This window comes from Neoarius graeffei, chromosome 19 (genome assembly GCF_027579695.1).
Source record: "Neoarius graeffei isolate fNeoGra1 chromosome 19, fNeoGra1.pri, whole genome shotgun sequence".
In the NCBI taxonomy this organism is placed as follows: Eukaryota; Metazoa; Chordata; class Actinopteri; order Siluriformes; family Ariidae; genus Neoarius; species Neoarius graeffei.
In genome coordinates this window covers 28,707,928-28,732,242 of record NC_083587.1, presented here as the reverse complement: position 1 = coordinate 28,732,242, position 24,315 = coordinate 28,707,928, and the positions used below count along the sequence as shown (strand labels likewise).

The 24,315-nt window shown below is 41.7% G+C and overlaps 1 protein-coding gene across 4 annotated transcripts in view; it reads left to right on the top strand.

Moving 5' to 3' along the window:
- The first annotated feature begins 2,343 nt into the window (after positions 1 to 2,343).
- The window catches only part of ube2wb (ubiquitin conjugating enzyme E2 Wb), a 38,644-nt gene continuing 16,672 nt past the window's right edge, over positions 2,344 to 24,315 (top strand). The window contains exons 1-2 of one of the 4 annotated variants that reach the window (XM_060899954.1): positions 2,344 to 2,554; positions 19,956 to 20,047. In XM_060899954.1, coding sequence (XP_060755937.1) covers positions 2,540 to 2,554; positions 19,956 to 20,047 — 107 coding nt within the window. In that variant the 5' untranslated portion in view covers positions 2,344 to 2,539. Of the gene's footprint in view, positions 2,555 to 3,126; positions 3,185 to 8,050; positions 8,350 to 19,955; positions 20,048 to 24,315 lie in introns of those variants that run through there. The other 3 variants (XM_060899955.1, XR_009650690.1, XM_060899953.1) reach the window with 3 other exon arrangements.

The window sequence follows — 24,315 nt, the reverse complement described above, 5'->3', positions numbered from 1 at the left end:
AGGGGTCACAGGGGGCAAGTTGGAGCCTGTCCCAGCTGACCATGGGCAAGAGGCAGGGTACACCCTGGACAAGTCGCCAGCTCATCACGGGGCTGACACACACAGAGACACAAACAACCATTCGCACTCACGGTCAGTTTAGAGCCATTGATTAACCTGACCTGCATATCTTTGGACACAAGGAGAACATGCCCACACAGAAAGGCCCTCGCCGGCCGCTGGGTTCAAACCCAGAGCCTTCATGCTGTGAGGCGACAGTGCTAACCACTACACCACCGCCCATGCAAATTTCCTCTCGGAAATTCACCAATTCTGCAACACTTCTGCAAGGCCTAACACTTACAGTCAATTTAGAGCCACCAATTTGCCTAACCTGCATATCTTTGGACTGTGGGGGGAAGCCAGAGCACCTGGAGAAAACTTTTGTAAATTTCCCCTTGTGGGATAATAAAAGGTTATCTTATCTTAAAGTGCATATTCTGGACCAATTTTGTTTTTTTTATATGAAAGTATGTCCCTTTACACACTCATCCAGAAGGGTAATTTTGCACAAGGCCATCTGTCTACAGCAGAAAAAAAATAAAATAACAAAACGCGTCTGGAAAAATCCCAAGGGAGTCTGGAGCCAGATTCATGACATCACCTGTGGAAGCGCCAGCAGGCTGCATGAGCTTTGCACGGTTTCAGTGCACAGCCTGTGTAGACCAAGCGCTCCCATTTCTCTCTCATTGTCCGGTCTTTTGGAAAACGATGAGTACTAATCCCATCAAGATTGGTGTTGCTACACCCTCCTACGATACATCTGTTAACCATTTTAATAATTACGTGATAACGTTGAAGAAATTTGCAGAAAACCACCAGGTCGTTTTCTCATAAACAAACCAGCGCTGACGTAGGATTCAGAGGGAGGCGTCCCGCACGCGACGTCACGAAAATTAATGTTTGCCGGAAAATCCAAATGCCAAGTTTTTTCAGAGGCAGACCAATTCGCCTCAAATGGCTTGATTTCAACTGAATTTTTCTGGTATTGCTCAAGGTAAAAAAATTGCACAAAATGTGACAGATATTTGACCAAAGTTTAATATAAAATAGGAGAATTACATTGATCTTGCTCCTGAATTTACCCGTGATATGCACTTTAAGACATTTCTGCTGCTCCAGGCAATCAAACAGGCAAACTTTTGGTCCCAAAGCTGCTTCTCTAGCCATTAAAGTGCATATCACGGGTAAATTCAGGAGCAAGATCAATGTAATTCTCTTATTTTATATTAAACTTTGGTCAAATATCTGTAACATTCTGCATTCTCTGCAATTTTTTTACCTTGCGCAATACCAGAAAAATTCAGTTGAAATCAAGCCATTTGAGGCGAATTGGTCCGCCTCTGAAAAAACTTCATCTCATCTCATCTCATTATCTCTAGCCGCTTTATCCTTCTACAGGGTCGCAGGCAAGCTGGAGCCTATCCCAGCTGACTATGGGCGAAAGGCGGGGTACACCCTGGACAAGTCGCCAGGTCATCACAGGGCTGACACATAGACACAGACAACCATTCACACTCACATTCACACCTACGGTCAATTTAGAGTCACCAGTTAACCTAACCTGCATGTCTTTGGACTGTGGAGGAAACCGGAGCACCCGGAGGAAACCCACGCGGACACGGGGAGAACATGCAAACTCCACACAGAAAGGCCCTCGCCGGCCCCGGGGCTCGAACCTGGACCTTCTTGCTGTGAGGCGACAGTGCTAACCACTACACCACCGTGCCGCCCCTGAAAAAACTTGGCATTTGAATTTCCCGGCAAACACTGATTTTCGTGACGTCGCGTGCGGGACGCCTCCCTCTGAATCCTACGCCAGCGCTGGTTTGTTTATGAGAAAACGACCTGGTGGTTTTCTGCAAATTTCTTCAACGTTATCGCGTAATTATTAAAATGGTTAACAGATGTATCGTAGGAGGGTGTAGCAACACCAATCATGATGGGATTAGTACTCATCGTTTCCCAAAAGACCGGACAATGAGAGAGAAATGGGAGCGCTTGGTCTACACAGGCTGTGCACTGAAACCGTGCAAAGCTCTCGCAGCCTGCTGGCGCTTCCGCAGGTGACGTCACGAATCTGGCTCCAGACTCCCTTGGGATTTTATTTTATTTTTTTCTGCTGTAGACAGATGGCCTTGTGCAAAATTACCCTTCTGGATGAGTGTGTAAAGGGACATACTTTCATATAATAATAAACGAATTTGGTCCAGGATATGCACTTTAATTGCCCTTGAGCAAGGTATGTAACCCCCAGCTGCTCTGGGTCTGCTGTATGCTGCTCTGGATAGAGCATCTGCTCAAAGCCATTAATGTAAATGAAGCTGGATATATGGCAAGTCTGATCACCCAGTGGATCATTTCATGAGTCAGTGTGAAGGCTTTCTGATGGTCATGAATTGCGCAGGGTTAAGGGACAGAGGAAAGTGTCGCCTGCGATAAGTCAGTGTTCCAGTGTCGCTCTGTGTGTGTGTGTGTTGCTGATGCAGGTTATTCCAGCATGGCGTCCATGCAGGTAAAGGTGTCACCAGTTACCTTGTTTTGTCTCTTTAGCGTAATTACTTTCTTTATCCTTATCGGCACTTTATCGTGTGTCTATTGAACCGACGAGACTGAAAGTTTATCTTGTGTATTTATTTAATAAATCAAGTTCGCATCAGCTGTACTTAAAGCTCGTGGAGAAACATCCTTCCTTCCTAGCACTAAGGCTGGTTAGCTTAGCATGCTAAACGAGACTTTAGGTTAAGTTATGTCACTTCAACCTCATAGCACGAGGTAAAAACGTAACATGGGTGTCTTTAGCTTTAAATAAAACAATATATAATAATTAACAGTCGGTCAAATATATTTATTGCGGTTTCTATACGGTAAGGTTAGCTAACATGTTTGCTAGCTAACCGGTTGCATTAGCTTACTTGTAGGCTGTATCCTATAATAGCGCCCTGGTAGTTATATAGTCCACTATGTAGTGTGCAGAACGCCATTGATTCATATCCTACATAGTGCACATGTATAGGGAGCAGGGAGCTGTTTGGAATTCGGTCTCAGTCTCATTCCCTTCTCGGCTAAGCTTGTTTATTTGCTGAGAAGTTTCCTCAGACTTTGTGAAAAACCCGAACCGTGACAGTTAGCTCTGCATGTTCTGGTTAGTATTTTATCTGTTGTTTAAATGTACGTTTAGTATTAAGCTTAAAACCGGATTAAAACACAAGCCCGTTTGTTTATAGCTGCTTCTGTTGGTGTTTCTAACAAAATGACCGTCAATTTGCCCACATTTTAATTGGAAAAAAAAAAACCCTTTAATGAGTAACTTTATGAAAGTATGTGCAGATATTGGCATGTTTTGTAAATGCTAAGTGCTGATAGTTGTAGGTTTGTTGAGCATTTATTAAAGAGGGCGCTAAAACAGAAACCCAGCCAGCTCTTTTCAGGGGAAAGTCGCTCCTGCATTCATTAAAAGTCGACAGGTGACGTCGAGTGCTGATTTGCATATTAATTACGTCACGCTCATCTGCATAATAAATGTATTCCATGAAGAAGGACAATGACTACGTTCAGACTGCACCCTGAAACGACCCATATCTGATTTTTTTGCCCATATGCGACCTGTATCCGATTTGTTATTGATAATCTGAGGTGGTGTTTACATTAGACCGTATCCGTATCGTTTTCGTCGCGGATGCACTGTCCGTGCACATTAAAACGCCGGAAAACGACTCCACAGGCGGAACAGTTTGAATCCGCCAGGGCCCACGTACTCAACCCGGTACGTATCTGATCCGGTGCTGTGTAAACATTGAGGAACGAGGAAACGCAGTGCTGAGCTCTAGCTGACGTCGTCATTGGACAACGTCACTGTGACATCCACCTTCCTGATTCGCTGGCGTTGGTCATGCCACGTTGGTCATGTGAATGAGCAATCCAGGAAGTGTGTTGGTTACCGTAGCACTAAATAGTCTTGTTGTAATCGCAAAAAACGGCCGTTCTGCGAGGTGAAGAGTGTACCGAACACTGTTAGAGCCTTCTAGCATAAACACGAAGGCCATACACGGTGTAAAAAAAGCGTCATTGTAGTACCAGTACCGCCGATAACAGACTGGCATACTTCATTTTTTACAACGACATCCTTCCACTTGCAAGTGGTGAGTGACTTGCGCATGCCCGATATGCACTGGGATCATGTGACGTGCCGTCTAATTAGTCATGTGATTAGCGTATCCGTGTATTGGCGTTGCTGTGTGCACGGGGAACGGTTTTGTTGCGGGCACAGAAATTTTGTGTGTGTACACGAATCGTTTTAAAAACGTTAATCTGATGATCCGCTGATTCGAAATAATGTAAACAGGGCCTGAACGATACAGATCTGATTTTTTCACATGCGACCCAGGCCGCTTGGATATGTGGTCCTAATTCCGATGCATATCCGTTATTTTCACATGTGACTGCAGTCTGACCGGACAGGTCGCATTCATGCGACCTACACGTCATCAACAAGAGACAAACGTCATTATTCTGCGTTGGCTAATCCCGCCTCTTTGGTGGAAAACAACAACATTTGTACAGTTTTCAGAATTTAAATAGACTTTTATAGAATTGATCAAGCTAATGGTGGATTTGGTAGGGACCTGGATGTTGATCTGTTAGCCTGATTAAATAAAACAGTTTCTATAACTGATTTATAACTTAAACCATCCTGTATTACAAGATTATAAGATTGTTCTGGAAATTTCCAGTAATTTGACACCTTCGGTCTCATTAGTCTGCTGCCCACATTAATCAGATTATTGTGTGAGTTCCGCCGCCGCCACAAAAACCACATCGCCAGGTCTCGCTTCATCTCCATGCTTTACTTGCAAACTTGAAGAGTGCGCTTTTTTTTTTTTTTACGTATTACGTAGATGTGCTTATTACGTGTCAATTTGCGCATGCGGGACACTTTTGGGTCGTTTTCCGTTCATATTGGAGATCGCATACAAGTCTCATATAATTGGTAATGTGAACGGCCTAACAAAAAAATCGGATTTCACAACAAATCGGATATGGGTCGTTTCAGGTTGCAGTCTGAACGTAGTGAATGTTCCTCAAACACTGAGCACTAGGGCTGCGTACCTAAATGTAACATCGGTACAGAGGTTTAGGTACAGGTCCGGACCTGTACCTGGACCTGAACAATTTGACAAATTAGCATGTGTTCTTCTGAACTTCTTCATTAATGACAGAAACATTAATAAACTGTTGACAACTTGTCAGTATCTTTATTCAAAGAAAACCGAACATAACTAGGTTTCCTACCTCACTTCTCAGTCACCCTCTCAGTCTCACACTTAGTTAACTTGGGACAAAAAGTCATAAGTTGTCTCACAGCGAGAAGTGACTACACTAGAGTACTACAGACTACGTGCAGTCCGCGGCCTTTAACTTGCGCAGCAAAATTACACAAAGCAACAAAGGCCGCCAGTGCCAACAAAGGCCGCCAGTGCCAGCAAAGGAAAAATGGCTGACCTGCTTTTGAGTCTTTTTGACCAATCAGAACACTGGATCAGCCAAGCTCTCGCAATGTCTCATGAGACTGTGGCGAGAGGATCTCAAATCAAAGACGGCTCTGATTTCAAGTTTCAGCGTGGCATTTTACGTCTTTTCTAGTGCTAAATTTTCGTCTTTGTGGTAGGATTTACGCATCTTCAGTCACAAAATAAGCATATACTTGGTGTAAATTTATATCGGTACAGTACCGGTACTTCATGATCCGGTATTTTGGACCTGTACCGAATCGATTTTCACTGTACAGTACCGGTATACAGTACCGGTACGCAGCCCTACTTAGCACGGTGTCGCCGGTCCCCCTTTGTTGGACCATACATTTTTTCAGTAGCCGCATAAGAATATCAGAAAAGCGCCCACTGTAATTTTTCTAATCTTTTTTTTTTTTTAAACTCGATTGTCACCTCAGCTTCGTTACGGTTTCCATCACCTTGTATGGACTTCCTGTGGTTTGGGCACGAAAACCCAGTTTGTCAGAGTGCGTGCGGGACAGGAGGATGTAAATGCAGATATGTTAAAGTGCATATCACGGGTAAATTCAGGAGCGAGATCAATGTAATTCTCCTATTTTATATTAAACTTTGGTCAAATATCTGTAACATTCTGCATTTTGTGCAATTTTTTTTTTACCTTGCGTAATACCAGAAAAATTTAGTTGAAATCAAGCCATTTGAGGCGAATCGGTCCGCCTCTGAAAAAGCTTGGCATTTGAATGTTGATTTTCGTGACGTCACGTGCGGTACGCCTCGTTCTGAATCCTACGTCAGCGCTGGTTTGTTTATGAGGAAACGACCTGGTGGTTTTCTGCAAATTTCTTCAACGTTATCACGTAATTATTAAAATGGTTAACAGATGTATCGTAGGAGGGTGTAGCAACACCAATCTTGATGGGATTAGCACTCATCGTTTCCCAAAAGACCGGACAATGAGAGAGAAATGGGAGCGCTTGGTCTACACAGGCTGTGCACTGAAACCGTGCAAAGCTCTCGCAGCCTGCTGGCGCTTCCGCAGGTGACGTCACGAATCTGGCTCCAGACTCCCTTGGGATTTTTCCAGACGCGTTTTGTGATTTTATTTTTTTCTGCTGTAGACAGATGGCCTTGTGCAAAATTACCCTTCTGGATGAGTGTGTAAAGGGGCATACTTTCATATATATAAAAAAAAAACGAAATTGGGCCAGAATATGCACTTTAAATAATACAAGTCAAGTTTATTTGTATTGCGCTTTTAACAATAAACATTGTCGCAAAGCAGCTTTACAGAATTTGAACGACTTCAAATATGAGCTAATTTTATCCCTAATCTATCCCCAATGAGCAAGCCTGTGGTGACGGTGGCAAGGAAAAACTCCCTCAGACGACATGAGGAAGAAACCTCGGGAGGAACCAGACTCAAAAGGGAACCCATTCCCATCCGGGCAACAACAGACAACATGACTATAACATTAAGAGTTTTAACATAAAGTCAGCTTCATTGATGCTATAAACCCCCCACTGACGGAAACCCGAGCGCAAAACCGTTCACGACAACCACAGTCCCAAAGTCAGCAAGTCAACTGCAGTCCATAATACACAGTGCAATATGAGCATAAAGTTTGTGAAATGCACACAACAGGTAAACAGTCCAAAACAGCAGGCAAAGTCGTAATTGAGGAAACAGGCAGGAGGTCAATCGAGTTGCGGACAGAATATCAGAGGCAAAACTATACAAGATCAAAGGACGAGAAACAGGAGTCAAAAAACCAGGAGGTCAACAAGGACCGGGAACAAGGCTCAGTAAGGCACACGAGACGCGGTGTAATACTTCGCATCATCCTTGCATGGGCGCAGTCCTTAAATAGCCCAAACATAGTTCACTGATGAAAGACAGGTGTTCTTCGTTAACGGTGTGTGTGCCGGAGCTCAGTAGGCGCGTGCAGCCCGAGGCGCGCAGTAAGGTATTAGGCAGAGACCCGTCCACCCGTAAATTTGACGGGCGATTGCCGATTTCAACGGGCAAGTATACACACAGACGGATACTGAAACGGACGATAATGCCGAAAATTTTCGCACATGAATACTCCCACATGTCATCCGATAAATCCAGTTATGTTCCGCCCACACACGGACTGGCCATCGGGAGTAGCGGGAGTTTTCCCGGTGGGCTGGTGGTTCAGCGGGGGCCGGCGGAGAAAAAAAAAAAAAAAACAGTTGCGCGCTGGCCTTTAATATGATAAGCAATGTTAACAGTTTCTTTAACAAACTGTTAACATTGCTTATTACAGTTGCGCGCTGGCCTTTAATATGATAAGCAATGTTAACAGTTTGTTAAAGAAACTGTTAACATTGCTTATCATATTAAAGGCCAGCGCGCAACTGTTTTTTTTTTTTTTTTTTTTCTCCGCTGGCCCACGCTGAACCACCGGCCCACTGGGAAAACTCCCGCTACTCCCGATGGCCAGTCCGTGTGTGGTTCCGCCATCATTTACAAATCGTAAGAAACACAGTTTAATACGAAAAATACTGAAAACTTGAAATGAAAAATCAGAATATTTCATCGTTTCCGCCATTTTGGCCCGCACTGAATCTTGTAACATGCGGACTGAATAAATCGCGAATTCTGATTGGTCGAAAATTGCCAAACACCCTGCGTTGTAGATTCCTCTTTCTTGGCGGGAGAACCGCATTTTTTTTTGCTGACTCACTCTTCTGGATCAAGATGAATCCCAACAAACGCCCCAAATTGAATGTGACAAAAACTGATTCGTTTTTCCACAAAAAGACAGAAAAGGTATGTGTGATACATTGATTAACAAGGGGGTTTCATTGGGGTATGGTAAAATAGAATACTGTTGGTTTTTTTTTTTTTTATTAAATACTGTAACTAGATCAAAAGATTATATACAATTCATTGTTGTTTATTTTCTTTTCACTTTTGTTACCAAATCAAACACCATACATACATCTGATACATTCAGGAGTGAAACTGAAAAAAATACAAAGTAAAAATATGCAATATTTCTGATCAAAAATTACACGCCATTTCACCCTGAAAATGTCCTAGAATGCAGGAAATGAAGTCTAAATTTCAAAAATTTTATGGGGGGGCATGCCCCCAGACCCCCCTAGAGGGACTTCGCGCCTGCGGCGCTCGTCTTCGCACCTGCGGCGCTTATCAGGATTATATAAAATATTTTTTTTGACTGGTAAATTTCTTTTTCTGCCTAATACCCTAGCGCGCAGGACTGACACGGTTCTGCGCAAACACAACCCGATCGCACTAGAAAGCATGGTCAAGCTGCCAGTGTAGCTGCAGTCTTTTTAGTTGCGAATTACAACCCCGATTCCAAAAAAGTTGGGACAAAGTACAAATTGTAAATAAAAACGGAATGCAATGATGTGGAAGTTTCAAAATTCCATATTTTATTTAGAATAGAACATAGATGACATATCAAATGTTTAAACTGAGAAAATGTATCATTTAAAGAGAAAAATTAGGTGATTTTAAATTTCATGACAACAACACATCTCAAAAAAGTTGGGACAAGGCCATGTTTCCCACTGTGAGACATCCCCTTTTCTCTTTACAACAGTCTGTAAACGTCTGGGGACTGAGGAGACAAGTTGCTCAAGTTTAGGGATAGGAATGTTCACCCATTCTTGTCTAATGTAGGATTCTAGTTGCTCAACTGTCTTAGGTCTTTTTTGTCGTAGCTTCCGTTTTATGATGCGCCAAATGTTTTCTATGGGTGAAAGATCTGGACTGCAGGCTGGCCAGTTCAGTACCCGGACCCTTCTTCTACGCAGCCATGATGCTGTAATTGATGCAGTATGTGGTTTGGCATTGTCATGTTGGAAAATGCAAGGTCTTCCCTGAAAGAGACGTCGTCTGGATGGGAGCATATGTTGCTCTAGAACCTGGATATACCTTTCAGCATTGATGGCGTCTTTCCAGATGTGTAAGCTGCCCATGCCACACGCACTAATGCAACCCCATACCATCAGAGATGCAGGCTTCTGAACTGAGCGCTGATAACAACTTGGGTCGTCCTTCTCCTCTTTAGTCCGAATGACATGTTGTCCCTGATTTCCATAAAGAACTTCAAATTTTGATTCGTCTGACCACAGAACAGTTTTCCACTTTGCCACAGTCCATTTTAAACGAGCCTTGGCCCAGAGAAGACGTCTGCGCTTCTGGATCATGTTTAGATACGGCTTCTTCTTTGAACTATAGAGTTTTAGCTGGCAACGGCGGATGGCACGGTGAATTGTGTTCACAGATAATGTTCTCTGGAAATATTCCTGAGCCCATTTTGTGATTTCCAATACAGAAGCATGCCTGTATGTGATGCAGTGCCGTCTAAGGGCCCGAAGATCACGGGCACCCAGTATGGTTTTCTGGCCTTAACCCTTACGCACAGAGATTCTTCCAGATTCTCTGAATCTTTTGATGATATTATGCACTGTAGATGATGATATGTTCAAACTCTTTGCAATTTTACACTGTCGAACTCCTTTCTGATATTGCTCCACTATTTGTCGGCGCAGAATTAGGGGGATTGGTGATCCTCTTCCCATCTTTACTTCTGAGAGCCGCTGCCACTCCGAGATGCTCTTTTTATACCCAGTCATGTTAATGACCTATTGCCAGTTGACCTAATGAGTTGCAGTTTGGTCCTCCAGCTGTTCCTTTTTTGTACCTTTAACTTTTCCAGCCTCTTATTGCCCCTGTCCCAACTTTTTTGAGATGTGTTGCTGTCATGAAATTTCAAATGAGCCAATATTTGGCATGAAATTTCAAAATGTCTCACTTTCGACATTTGATATGTTGTCTATGTTCTATTGTGAATACAATATCAGTTTTTGAGATTTCTAAATTATTGCATTCTGTTTTTATTTACAATTTGTACTTTGTCCCAACTTTTTTGGAATCAGGGTTGTACGAGTATTTCCTCTTGTGTTAATAATTCGTCATGTCAAAACAAGCAAAAATTTCCTCCTTCTTTCGACGTGAAGAGAGGTAAGCAATTTATATTTTTTTCCATCAAAGTTGCATTTTGTGGATTCGAAGCTAAGTTTTAGTGCTGTTTCTAAAACACATCAAGAAAACGTGGAAGAAACAGCAATAATGGAGGAGCCGGTTTCTAAGCTGCCTAAAACTAGCAATGGGAATTATTTTTTGTTACGTAATGGACTCAGGCTGCCAGTCAGTGTATTACAAACCAACCCCCCCCCCGAAAAATCCTAGCTACGCCCCTGCTTAGAGTAGCTTCGAATTTGATCAGAACAGAAAACCAGAAAAACTGCATTTCCTGAAGAAATTGTCATTGCCAAAGCACAAAAAACAGATGAGTGCGGCTCGGATGGATGGGTGTGTGTGTGTGTGTTTTTATTATATATATATATATATATATATATATATATATATATATATATATATATATATATATATCGAGTGAGTTGGTCTGAGCGATGAAATGAAGTTTAATGGCTGTTGGATGAATCATGACTGAGTGGGAGAGCTTGGCTTCTCATGGCCAGTGTATTTCTGTGGGGCCAATAACGCGTTGCTGCCAGTGGGAGAAAAAGATGGATGAAAAGCAAGAAAAAAGACAAGTGCGGGTCATCGTGGATATAATGTACACGTTGGGTGAGTTGTGAGTTGTCCTGAGACGTCATATTAAGTTTAGTGGCTCTCTTTCTGATGAAGCATAACCGAGCAGGAAGATTTGCCCTGTGTCCGAACTCACTCCCTACTCACTATGTAGGGCACTATATAGTGAGGACACCATTTTGTAGTGCTGTCCGAAACGATAGTGAGGATTATTTACACCCTATATAGTGCACTCAACATATCCCACAGTGCATCGCGAAATGTAGTGTACAACCAATCGTCACTGACCAAGCAATATATAACATCATGCATTGCGTTCATGCGTTAAATTTGATTTAATAAAAGGCAGCGGTAAAGAATAAAGCATTCAGCCTTGATTTAAAAAAACTGAAAGATGCAGGTACTTTGTATTGATTAATGTGGGAAATGCGCTCAGTATAATATGTATTTATTATTTTGAAAACCCACCAGCCGTCTGATCTGGCATGTTTTAATTGTGCAACAGTAATGACGTAAGGACCAGCGCGACGGACTAGTGTCTGAAAGCGTTTTTTCATTTTACCAATGAGCTGACGATAGTCCTCTATATAGTAATTCCCTATATCGGGAGTAGTGAACGAGTGAGCAATTTTGGACACGGACGGATTCTGAAACTCCATGTGTTCCTATTGCGGGGGGGGGACAGAAAAACGAGAATGAAGAAGTGCATGTTTCCAAAAGCTGTATATAAAAACACTGTATGGACACAGGACAGATGAGTTGAAGTTGGTTTGGGGTCAATATCTTGAAAACTGCAAGAGAAGTAGTCAGGAAACATGACTTAAGAAAAACACAACCTTAGTTAATTAACGTCTCCTTTCAAAAAAATTTATCATATCACAGTTATAGGTTTTAATTGTTAAATAACATGTATTTTCAATCTGTTATTAATTAATCTTAGATTATGTGGGGTGTCTGCTGTACAAGGCCCTGTGTACTATGGAAACAATAATGTATTAGAACAAGCGCATTAATATTAGGGCTCGAATGATAAATCGACGTGCCGGTATTATCGGCCGATATGAGCTAATTGCTGATAAAATTAGTATCCGTGTTTATAATGGTGGAGAAATGACAATTAAAAAAAGAAACCGAGAGATGGAAGGTCTCTTGGATCCTTTAAAGGAACAGTCCACCATACTTCCATAAGGAAATATGCTCTTATCTGAATTGAGACGAGCTGCTCCGTACCTCTCCGAGCTTTGCGCGACCTCCCAGTCAGTCAGACGCGCTGTCACTCCTGTTAGCAATGTAGCTAGGCTCAGCATGTCCAATGGTATTTTTTGGGGCTGTAGTTAGATGCGACCAAACTCTTCCACGTTTTTCCTGTTTACATAGGTTTATATGACCAGTGATATGAAACAAGTTCAGTTACACAAATTGAAACGTGGCGATTTTCTATGCTATGGAAAGTCCGCACTATAATGACAGGCGTACTAACACCTTCTGCACGCTTCGACAGCGCATTGATATCTGAGCTCCGTATCAATGCACTGCTGAAGCGCGCAGAAGGTGTTAGTACGCCTGTCATTATAGTGCGGACTTTCCATAGCATAGAAAATCGCCACGTTTCAATTTGTGTAACTGAACTTGTTTCATATCACTGCTCATATAAACCTATGTAAACAGGAAAAACGTGGAAGAGTTTGGTCGCATCTAACTACAGCCCCAAAAAATACCATTGGCCATGCTGAGCCTAGCTACATTGCTAACAGGAGTGACAGCGCGTCTGACTGACTGGGAGGTCGCGCAAAGCTCGGAGAGGTACGGAGCAGCTCGTCTCAATTCAGATAAGAGCATATTTCATTATGGAAGTACGGTGGACTGTTCCTTTAACCATGTTATGAGTGTTGTCATTACTTAGTTTGTCCACCAGAGGGCAAACACAAGCCCTCTGTTGGCAATGTGTTTGGAGGGTCACAGATCCCAACAATCAGCTGAACCAAGCAGTCATGCAGAGTAACATGGCAAACAGATGAAGGCGTTTAGCTATTAAAAAAAAAAAGTTAATTTCAGTTGTACACATTAATGAATGTGTACAACAAAACTGCAAATATTTATATTACATCATACCATTGCATTATAATACATTCATATCGCACATTTGTACATGCTATAAAGATCTATATCGCATCATTATACCATTCTGTACCCTGTAATTTCTGTACATTTCTGTTTATGTATATTACACTTGTTATTTCCTGCTATGCACTTCTGGTTAGATGCAATCTGCATTTCGTTGCCTTGTACCTGTGACGTGCAATGACAAAGTTGAAACTAATCTAATCTAATTAATGGCATCTACATAGAAAGATTTAACTGAAATGTATTTTTTGTACAGTTCTTATAAAATAAATATACAGTACCATTCAAAAGTTTGCACGCCAGGGCCGTGCAAAGACCTTTGGAGGGGCAGGGGCTCAACATTCAAAAAAGGGCACTTGGAACAAATTTTTCACACAAGTTAACTTTATTCAAAACTAAATTTCAATTGCAACTGAACATTGTGTGTGTGTGTGAGATCCATCTAAATGCTGCAGTATTCTTCAAAGCAGCAGTCTTCGGTTTGCCATGTTCTTGAAAATGTCTATGACAACACTGTATTCAATATGGATATCTTTCTCACTTGCCAGCAGAAGAAGGTCTGACAGCCTAGAATATGTTGTGGACGTCGTCATTCAGCCTTAAGTTTTCGAAGCTGCTAGAATATGTTATTAACGCCATCGTTCAAACTAAAGTTTCCGAATCTGCTACGTTAATGAAATGGATGGAGCAAACGGTTTAAATATAGCCTAGGCGGCTTCATTAAATGATAAACAACCCTACGCATTTACTGTTGTGTTCTAAGCTGCACAATATTGCAGCATGTTCAGATAAGAAATGAAAGGAGACTTTCAGTGTGACCTTACCACGCCGTTCCTCGCACTGTCTCCCACTGTCAACCGCCTGCATGCGCTTTCTGCACAGAGGGTCACTGAATGCATGACGTCACGGATTGATGCCTGCGTTTACATAGAAAAACGTTATTTTATAAATCTATAATTTCATATATTATTGTCAAATTGTAGAGAATATTGATGTTGGAGCTAACTTATCTTTTACAAATATTAAAAAAAAACAGTCCCTATGAAAAGGGCACTTTGGACAGCAAACAGAAAAGGGGCAGGGGCTAGAGCACCTGTAGCACCGGTTCGTTGCATGTGGGTGTTGCACGTACACAATCACGATGAATAAGTGTGCCGAAACTTTTGACTGGTAGGGTATATAAATAAACTTTTTTCGAAGCCGTGCTGTCCTATGAACATAACGCCCCCCGTCTGACCAATCAGATCCGAGCATTGTGGTGTAATAGATTAGAAGTTATTTCTTCGAGAATGGATAAGCCTTTGGTCATGGCACAGCTAAATATCTGTTTCTGTATTTACAAAATGTTTTTATCAAGAATGTAGACAACATTGAGTTGCTTTGGTGAGAAGAGACACAAAGGAAAATGGTAAACAAAGCACAAGGGATAGTGGTGATCAGTAATTGGTCTTTGGGAACGTGGGCTTGTGCAAGCTGAACTCAGTCAGGCTTTAAAGTGCATATCACGGGTAAATTCAGGAGCAAGATCAAAGTAATTCTCCTATTTTATATTAAACTTTGGTCAAATATCTGTCACATTCTGCATTTTGTGCAATTTTTGTACCTTGAGCAATACCAGAAAAATTCAGTTGAAATCAAGCCATTTGAGGCGAATTGGTCCGCCTCTGAAAAAACTTGGCATTTGGATTTCCCGGGAAACATTGATTTTCGTGACGTCGCGTGCGGGACGCCTCCCTCTGAATCCTACGCCAGCGCTGGTTTGTTTATGAGAAAACGACCTGGTGGTTTTCTGCAAATTTCTTCAACGTTATCACGTAATTATTAAAATGGTTAACAGATGTATCGTAGGAGGGTGTAGCAACACCAGTCTTGATGGGATTAGTACTCATCGTTTCCCAAAAGACCGGACAATGAGAGAGAAATGGGAGTGCTTTGCGCGAGGCACCCGGAAGCCGAGGACTAAAGTAGAGCTGAGAAAAAGACTAAGAAAATTGGCAATTCACAAGTTGACTGTTGCCGGGTAAGAAATAATTCTGACATCTTGTTATATTCTTCATCCAAAGGTGAAGTAACATTGTCAGGGATGAGAATTTTCCACCGATTGGCGGATTTCCGAGTTTTTCAGACCAAAATGATCGTTTTTGAGATTGATGTAAATCCGTTGAGAAATTTTTTTTTGGGGGGGGCGGTAATGAAGTTCCGGGAGTCTCCTGCATATTGATAGAAGCGAGCAAGAGCATGCGCGCGCAACATTAAGGTCTGCATCACGCATCTTAGAATGTGCGCGCGCGAGGGAGACTGTGTGCAGTGTTGCCAGATACTGCTGACGTTTTCCATCCCAAAATATGTTCAAAACCCCCCAAAATGCACTTAAAACCACCCAATCTGGCAACACTGCCTGTGTGCCTGTTCATGTAGCGCATGCCAGACAAAGAGCATCTTGATTGGGTTACTCAGCAAAATAAGCCAATCAGCTTTCAGTGTGGGTGGGCTTTTATCTCTTTTCTCGAGGACCGGCGTTTTCAGTTGAGTCATTGCAGCCTACAGGATCAGCATGGCAGAGAGAGAGCGCGCGCCCCAAAACATATCAGTTACATGTCATATATAAGTGTGTATCTTTTATAAATGGGGTTAGCTTATCTAATGTAGCATGTTGGGGAGAATCATAGTTTCATATCTATATTTCTGATAAAATTTTAGGTATGATACCGTGTATAACTCTCCTACTTATTGCTCATTTCATAGGGGGACGGAATTGCTGGCGTATGCTGCGCGGGAGCGTCTGCCCAAACTTTTTAGGCCGAGATGAACTTATAGTTTTTGATTTTAAAAAAAAATTTCCAATATGTAATGCCCATTGTACATGCCTGTTCTTTAATTCAAAATCACCATCTCGATCTTCAGATTGACCGTATGGTATCTGTATTACATTCCACAACATCCTGTCCAGATAAAACCTCGTTAGTCCACACAGCAGCTGAAAGGGAAGTGATGAGTGATGTTGAATGTTTCCTGCTTGATATGCAAGACCTCCTGCTACCATGATAACATCAGAAGAAAGCTTAAGAGAATTATATGATAGAACTTATTTCTGGTTTGCACTTCATTTTAAAGGATTAGAATATTCAAAGACATGAATAGCTAAAATGCAGAAATATAATACTGTCGAGCTCGTTTATATTAAAAGGTGCATTGATTTTTTTGAAATCATCAAATGTGAATTGATTAAAAACAAGTCTCTTGTACCATATTAATCATTTTCACCTGGGAGTCCACCAAGAAGGGGAATTTATTTCCAAATAAATTGCAAATTTTTGCTGATAAAATTAATGGTTTTGGGGTAAAAAAAAATAAAATAGCCAAAAATCATTAGCCCCCCCGGGCCCCGCCCCGGTTTTTTCAGACTTTTAAAATATTTTTCATTCTCATCCCTGCATTGTGCTCAGGTGACAATTCCATATTTCAATGCAAAATCGCTCGCTGCTAAACTTGGTCTACACAGGCTGCGCACTGAAACCGTGCAAGCTCGCGCAGCCTGCTGGCGCTTCCGCAGATAACGTCACGAATCTGGCTCCAGACTCCCTTGGGATTTTTCCAGACGCGTTTTGTTTTTTTGTTTTTTTCTGCTGTAGACAGATGGCCTTGTGCAAGATTACCCTTCTGGATGAGTGTGTAAAGGGACATACTTTCATATAAAAAAAAAAGCATGAAATTGGTCCAGGATATGCACTTTAAGGTGATGATACGTGGGGAAACCTTTTGTGCAGTGTTGCCGGGCAATGGGCAACCAGGTGAGACACAGGACAACTAATTAGGGCATCAGACAATTTGCAAAAACCAATCAGACAAGAGCAAATCTATTGCCAGGGAGACGGACACGGCAAAGATGGGCACTGAAACATTTGCGTTTGTCGCTTTTGTCTTGGTTTCAGCCTTTATTTCGCTCAAGTTATCACTTGAACAAAACTGAATAGATACTCTGGTCAAAAGATAATTTGCCATTATTTTAACATTTACAAGTCAAAATAACCACATGATTCTGTTAATAATAAACACTTCAAATCTCTTTAAAATGCTACTAGCCTCAATCACATGTGCGATAACTAATAACTGAAACATACATCGCAAAAACAGTTGTTTAATTCTCATCTCAGCAAAAAAAGGACATGGACCAGGAGACGGCTGCTGAGGAGGAAAAGGGGGTGATGGAGCTCCTGAAAGGCTTTCTTTCTTAGATCCCAAAATTTATACTGTTTCACCCTCAGGTTCCACAAGTACTTGTACTCTGTATGGGAATTAGATCAGATGGTAAGTTCGATAATCTCTATGACAACTCTCAAAAAAATCACGAGCTTCCCATCATTTTTAACTTGACGCAAGAGAGCTAAAATTATCCCTACGTAGCTACCAATAACTTTCAGCTAACTATGTTAGGAAAACCACCACCAGTTAGCTAAATCCCATTCAATCTCCATGGAGCAGTGTTTCGCTAACAGCAGTTTACACTTAACTGAAAAAAAAAAGATGTCTCAGTTACCACCTGATCACAGAAAAATAGATGTCTATTGGTTTTTTAAGCATTTGATGAGGTAAATTCACCACTCTGGGTTTACACACAACAACTTACTGGCATAAAACCATACAAGTTGTCTCGCTTTTTCTTCGCTCCACTGCCGGAAACGCCGCCATCTTTGTCGAAAATTTCAGAAGCTCTCAGGTGGTCATGTGATTCACTGCTAACACTCTGATTGGATGAACTTAAAGCATATACGCAGAACCATGGCCTCACTTTGGTTTATAAATGCCTTGAGACCTCAAGAATGGCAAAGGAATAGTTTTAAGCGTTAACAATAAATCTAATATAGTAATTTTTACGATTAAAGTGATTTTATATAGGCGGCGGTCTGAGTGAATGACCTTGACGTCCGTAACGTCACAGCAGGAAGTCTATCGGTCTCATCGCCATTTCCGCTATACTAAAACACAGAGCTGACTGCAACGCCGATCCTCCATTTTGAGCTAATTTATCGCCATGCCACGTAGATGTGTTGCTGCACCCGCCAGCAACACAACAGAAGGTGGATTTACGTTGCATTCATGGCCCAAGAATGTTCAAACTGCAAAGATTTGGATGCGTTTTGCAAGAAGTTCATGGGCACATTGGGCGCCTACGAAGTGGTCTCTCCTCTGCTCTGCACATTTTGCTTAAGACTCGTACGAAACCTCTGATCTGTTGGAGCGTTGGCTATAAGTCCGTATTGAAAGAGGGTGCAGTACCAACAATTAAAGAAAAATAAAACTACAAGAAAAAGAAAGTAAGTTCAGTTGCACCAGTTCTCCCGGAGTGTGAGCCGAGGGTTGTTGGTAAAACCCGGTGGGAACGGGACGGGACACATCACTCAGGCAGTGACCTCCCCGCGGTTGTTGCTAAAACCCATGACGTCCCGTCCCGGGTTTTAGTAATTGCCTGAGCCGAGCAGTAATGGCGGAGTACTCTGTATGGAGAAAATGGAGAATGAGTGGACCAGCCGTCTGATTTCTCTGCTGGATATCGCTGCCATCTCGCCCTTACGTGGAAGAAGTGAATGAATGGAGAACTGAACAAACAACTGAAAGTCAGATTGTTTCAAAACAATCGGCCACAAGATCGGCCTTCAAGAAGCGAGAACACAGACGGGTAAGCTCCGACTCTCATTTGGATACAAAACAACAAAAACGGCACTCGTTTACCTGCATTTAGATTAATCCATGTAACTTGTATTGTCTGTTTAAGTAACCGGTATAAGATTATTTAATTTGTTTCAGAATGTGATTGTCTCAGTTCATCTGATTTATTTAATTCGCCTTTTACGTTTTATCAGTGAAAATGCATGCATGTACATGTATGTTGCATAAGTTATAACACCTATCCTGTTTTAATGAGAGTCAACTCACAATCAGTGAAGTCAAATCAGTCTTAGTTGAGCAAGTCGGTGACGGTATTTCTTACTTTCACCATAAATGTTTATTTATATGGCTTTGGTCTATAGCTGTAAAAGGCCTCGGCCTTAAAACCGGTTCCCGCTGTGACGTCACGCACTCAGGGCTGGCTGGCTCAGCGGGGCAGCTCGAATGCCAACTTTGCGGTTGATTTTAACTCTCAAAAATATATATTTTTTAAAATTCCCATTTATGCAGCATACGAGAGTCAAGGATGGAGATAAAATTCCTGAGTGAATAGATTTAAAAATAAAGGTTCTGCATATCTCCTTTAAAAAGTTGCCCAAAACTGTCAAAATCATTCAGATAGAAATTATGTTGCCCAGCCTCAATGGGAACGTGTCAAAGCGCAGTTGCCCAGCAGCATTGCCCAAAGAGTTGCCCCGTGTATCATCACCTTTACACACTGATGGTGAGTCAATCAAACCTTCTCTTTCAACTCGTACAAGCAGCATCTGTGTCGTGAGCCAGAGAGCCGTATTGCAGGACAGTCGTTAACATCTGCTCAAAAAGTTATTAGATTTGTCGCTAAGCTTTTTTTTTTTCTCCTCCAAAATAAAGTTGCTAAAGAAGTCTAAAAAAAGTTTTGGAGTTAATATTGTGATCACTTGTGGCATTGTTTATCAGTCTTATCAAAAACTAACATTTTGTTTCTTATATTCTTGTACACTCCTGAACAGAAAAGACTTCAGAAAGAACTGTTGGCTTTGCAGAACGATCCTCCTCCTGGAATGACTCTGAATGAGAAGAGTGTAGAGAATACGATAACGCAGTAAGTGTGTTTCCCCAATTTGAACCCAGACATAATTTACACTCCTGAATTCCAGATTATGAAATGACAGTGAAATGCTATAATCTAACTCGGGGGTCATCAAACTACGGCCCGCGGGCCGACTCCGGCCCGCCGGCCCCTCTGCCCCCCACCACTTGAACCGGCCCTATGAGGCAATCCCCAAAAGTGGTCATGGCCTATTTTTTAAATTGCTTTTTGACAAATAATAACATGTCTGCATCTTGTATTTTGTTGATTTTATCAATTAAAATTGATATTTAGTTATAAAATGAAGTATTCATATTTTCCGAATTTTCGTCATATGTTCGCGATCAAGCAGTGACAGGCAGCGCACGCGCAGAGAACGGTCAGTGTTCAGGACAGCAAAATGGCTAACGGTCAGCGAAAAGCTGACAGAGAGTGCAGAGTTTTTAAAGAACAGTGGACCACCGATTATTTTTTCGTTCAGTGTAAGGACCGTGCAGTTTGTCTTGTACAACCCCGATTCCAAAAAAGTTGGGACAAAGTACAAATTGTAAATAAAAACAGAATGCAATAATTTACAAATCTCAAAAACTGATATTGTATTCACAATAGAACATAGACAACATATCAAATGTCGAAAGTGAGACATTTTCAAATTTCATGCCAAATATTGGCTCATTTGAAATTTCATGACAGCAACACATCTCAAAAAAGTTGGGACGGGGCAATAAGAGGCTGGAAAAGTTAAAGGTACAAAAAAGGAACAGCTGGAGGACCAAATTGCAACTCATTAGGTCAATTGGCAATAGGTCATTAACATGACTGGGTATAAAAAGAGCATCTTGGAGTGGCAGCGGCTCTCAGAAGTAAAGATGGGAAGAGGATCACCAATCCCCCTAATTCTGCGCCGACAAATAGTGGAGCAATATCAGAAAGGAGTTCGACAGTGTAAAATTGCAAAGAGTTTAAACATATCATCTACAGTGCATAATATCATCAAAAGATTCAGAGAATCTGGAAGAATCTCTGTGCGTAAGGGTCAAGGCCAGAAAACCATACTGGGTGCCCGTGATCTTCGGGCCCTTAGACGGCACTGCATCACATACAGGCATGCTTCTGTATTGGAAATCACAAAATGGGCTCAGGAATATTTCCAGAGAACATTATCTGTAAACACAGTTCACTGTGCCATCCACCGTTGACAGCTAAAACTCTATAGTTCAAAGAAGAAGCCGTATCTAAACATGATCCAGAAGCACAGACATATTCTCTGGACCAAGGCTCATTTAAAATGGACTGTGGCAAAGTGGAAAACTGTTCTGTGGTCAGACGAATCAAAATTTGAAGTTCTTTATGGAAATCAGGGACGCCGTGTCATTCGGACTAAAGAGGAGAAGGACGACCCAAGTTGTTATCAGCGCTCAGTTCAGAAGCCTGCATCTCTGATGGTATGGGGTTGCATTAGTGCGTGTGGCATGGGCAGCTTACACATCTGGAAAGACGCCATCAATGCTGAAAGGTATATCCAGGTTCTAGAGCAACATATGCTCCCATCCAGACGACGTCTCTTTCAGGGAAGACCTTGCATTTTCCAACATGACAATGCCAAACCACATACTGCATCAATTACAGCATCATGGCTGCGTAGAAGAAGGGTCCGGGTACTGAACTGGCCAGCCTGCAGTCCAGATCTTTCACCCATAGAAAACATTTGGCGCATCATAAAACGGAAGCTACGACAAAAAATAGGGATGTCCCGATCCGATCACGTGATCGGAAATCGGGCCCGATCACATGGTTTCAGACTCGATCGGAATCGGGCACTGCCTTCCGATCAGGGATCGGATATATATCTATATAATATATTCTCATTTTTAACACATCAATAGCTATGCGTTGGCACAGAGTGAGACCAGACCTCTTGTCTCAACACAGCAACATCAACACGTGCGGCATGACATCACTTTGTAGCGGAGACGCTATTGGTTATTGGCTGCCTGTTGCCGGCAAAGTTGAACACGGAAGCAGTTCGAAGCGGAAAGCAAAGCATGAAATCTTTTTTTTTTCGTTGGATGACAAAAGAAACGGACTCAAACCTGAAAGGGTAGAAATGCTTATTTTCATCAAGAAAAACGTTCATTTCCTTAATTGAAATTACTGTACACCACTGTGAGATACGTTCTTAAAAGCAAATTACCGGCACTGTGGCACTTTATTTTTTTTTATTTGTTTACATTCCTGCCAGGTATTTTAAGGTTATTTTTTTTAATTTGTTATTTATTGTTCAAACTGCCTCACGTAAGTGCTCTGTTTGCTAACGGAGTTGTTGGATGTTAAAATAAGGTATTAAATAAAAAATGAGGAACATCCTGGATCCGTTTCTTTCCTCGTCTTTATTTTTTATGGATTATAAGAAGTATCGGATCGGGACTCGGTATCGGCAGATACTCAAAATCAAATGATCGGTATCGGATCGGAGGGCAAAAAAACCTGATCGGGACATCCCTAACAAAAAAGACCTAAGACAGTTGAGCAACTAGAATCCTACATTAGACAAGAATGGGTTAGCATTCCTATCCCTAAACTTGAGCAACTTGTCTCCTCAGTCCCCAGACGTTTACAGACTGTTGTAAAGAGAAAAGGGGATGTCTCACAGTGGGAAACATGGCCTTGTCCCAACTTTTTTGAGGTGTTGTTGTCATGAAATTTAAAATCACCTAATTTTTCTCTTTAAATGATACATTTTCTCAGTTTAAACATTTGATATGTCATCTATGTTCTATTCTGAATAAAATATGGAATTTTGAAACTTCCACATCATTGCATTCCGTTTTTATTTACAATTTGTACTTTGTCCCAACTTTTTTGGAATCGGGGTTGCATGTGAAGAAAGTGTGTTGGTTTTCAAAGAATATAATCTGCGTCGTCACTACGAAACCCTCCACAAAGAGTATGCTAGTTTGCGAGGGCAAACAAGAGAAGGCAGGATTCGGAGGATGAAATGCGGACTGGCTGCACAACAGAATGTATTCCTTCCCCAAACCCAGATCAACCAGGCTGCTGTCCGAGCTAGCTATAAAGTAGCTCACCTACTAGCTACCCATGGAAAGCCGTTTACTGATGGGGACTTTGTTAAAGTATGCATGCTTGCTGTGGCCGAGGAGGCGTGTCCCGACAAGAAGGATGCGCTCAGCGCAGTGAGTCTCTCCGCACCTGCTATGACCAGGTGAACCGAAGATTTGGAGGACAACGTGTATAACCAGCTGAATGAGAGAGTGTCAGAATTTGAGTTTTTTGCTTTGGCCATGGATGAGAGCAGTGACGTGCAGGACACAGCACAACTGCTGTGATCTATTGCTCATATTAGTACAATTTCACTGTTTTTTTTTTTTTATTTATTTTATAGGCCTATTTATTTGACCTTTATTAAGTGCTGCACACAATTATTATTAATAATATCAACAGGCCTACCTACAATTTATAATTTTCCACTCACCTTTGCCAGTGTCAATCACCTCAACTCGGCAGATGTTTCTTACCTTGACAGCTTTGATGTTATTTTTATTAGAAAATAAATAAATGGAATATCTGTGGTATTTCAAATTAAAACAAAGTGTAAAGACTCAGTTACTACTTTTGCAAACCACTAGTAAAGATAAACAAATATATGCCAGGAATCAAGTGTTGCTATAGTAATGGGGATATACTAGTGTGGATATAGTGGTGGGGATATACTAGTGTGGATATAGTGGTGGGGATATACTAGTGTGGATATAGTGGTGGGGATATACTAGTGTGGATATATAGTGGTGGGGATATAGTAGTGGGGATATACTAGTGTGGATATAGTGGTGGGGATATACTAGTGTGGATATAGTGGTGGGGATATACTAGTGTGGATATAGTGGTGGGGATATACTAGTGTGGATATAGTGGTGGGGATATACTAGTGTGGATATATAGTGGTGGGGATATAGTAGTGGGGATATACTAGTGTGGATATAGTGGTGGGGATATACTAGTGTGGATATAGTGGTGGGGATATACTAGTGTGGATATAGTGGTGGGGATATACTAGTGTGGATATAGTGGTGGGGATATACTAGTGTGGATATAGTGGTGGGGATATACTAGTGTGGATATAGTGGTGGGGATGTACTAGTGTGGATATAGTGGTGGGGATATACTAGTGTGGATATAGTGGTGGGGATATACTAGTGTGGATATAGTGGTGGGGATATACTAGTGTGGATATAGTGGTGGGGATATACTAGTGTGGATAT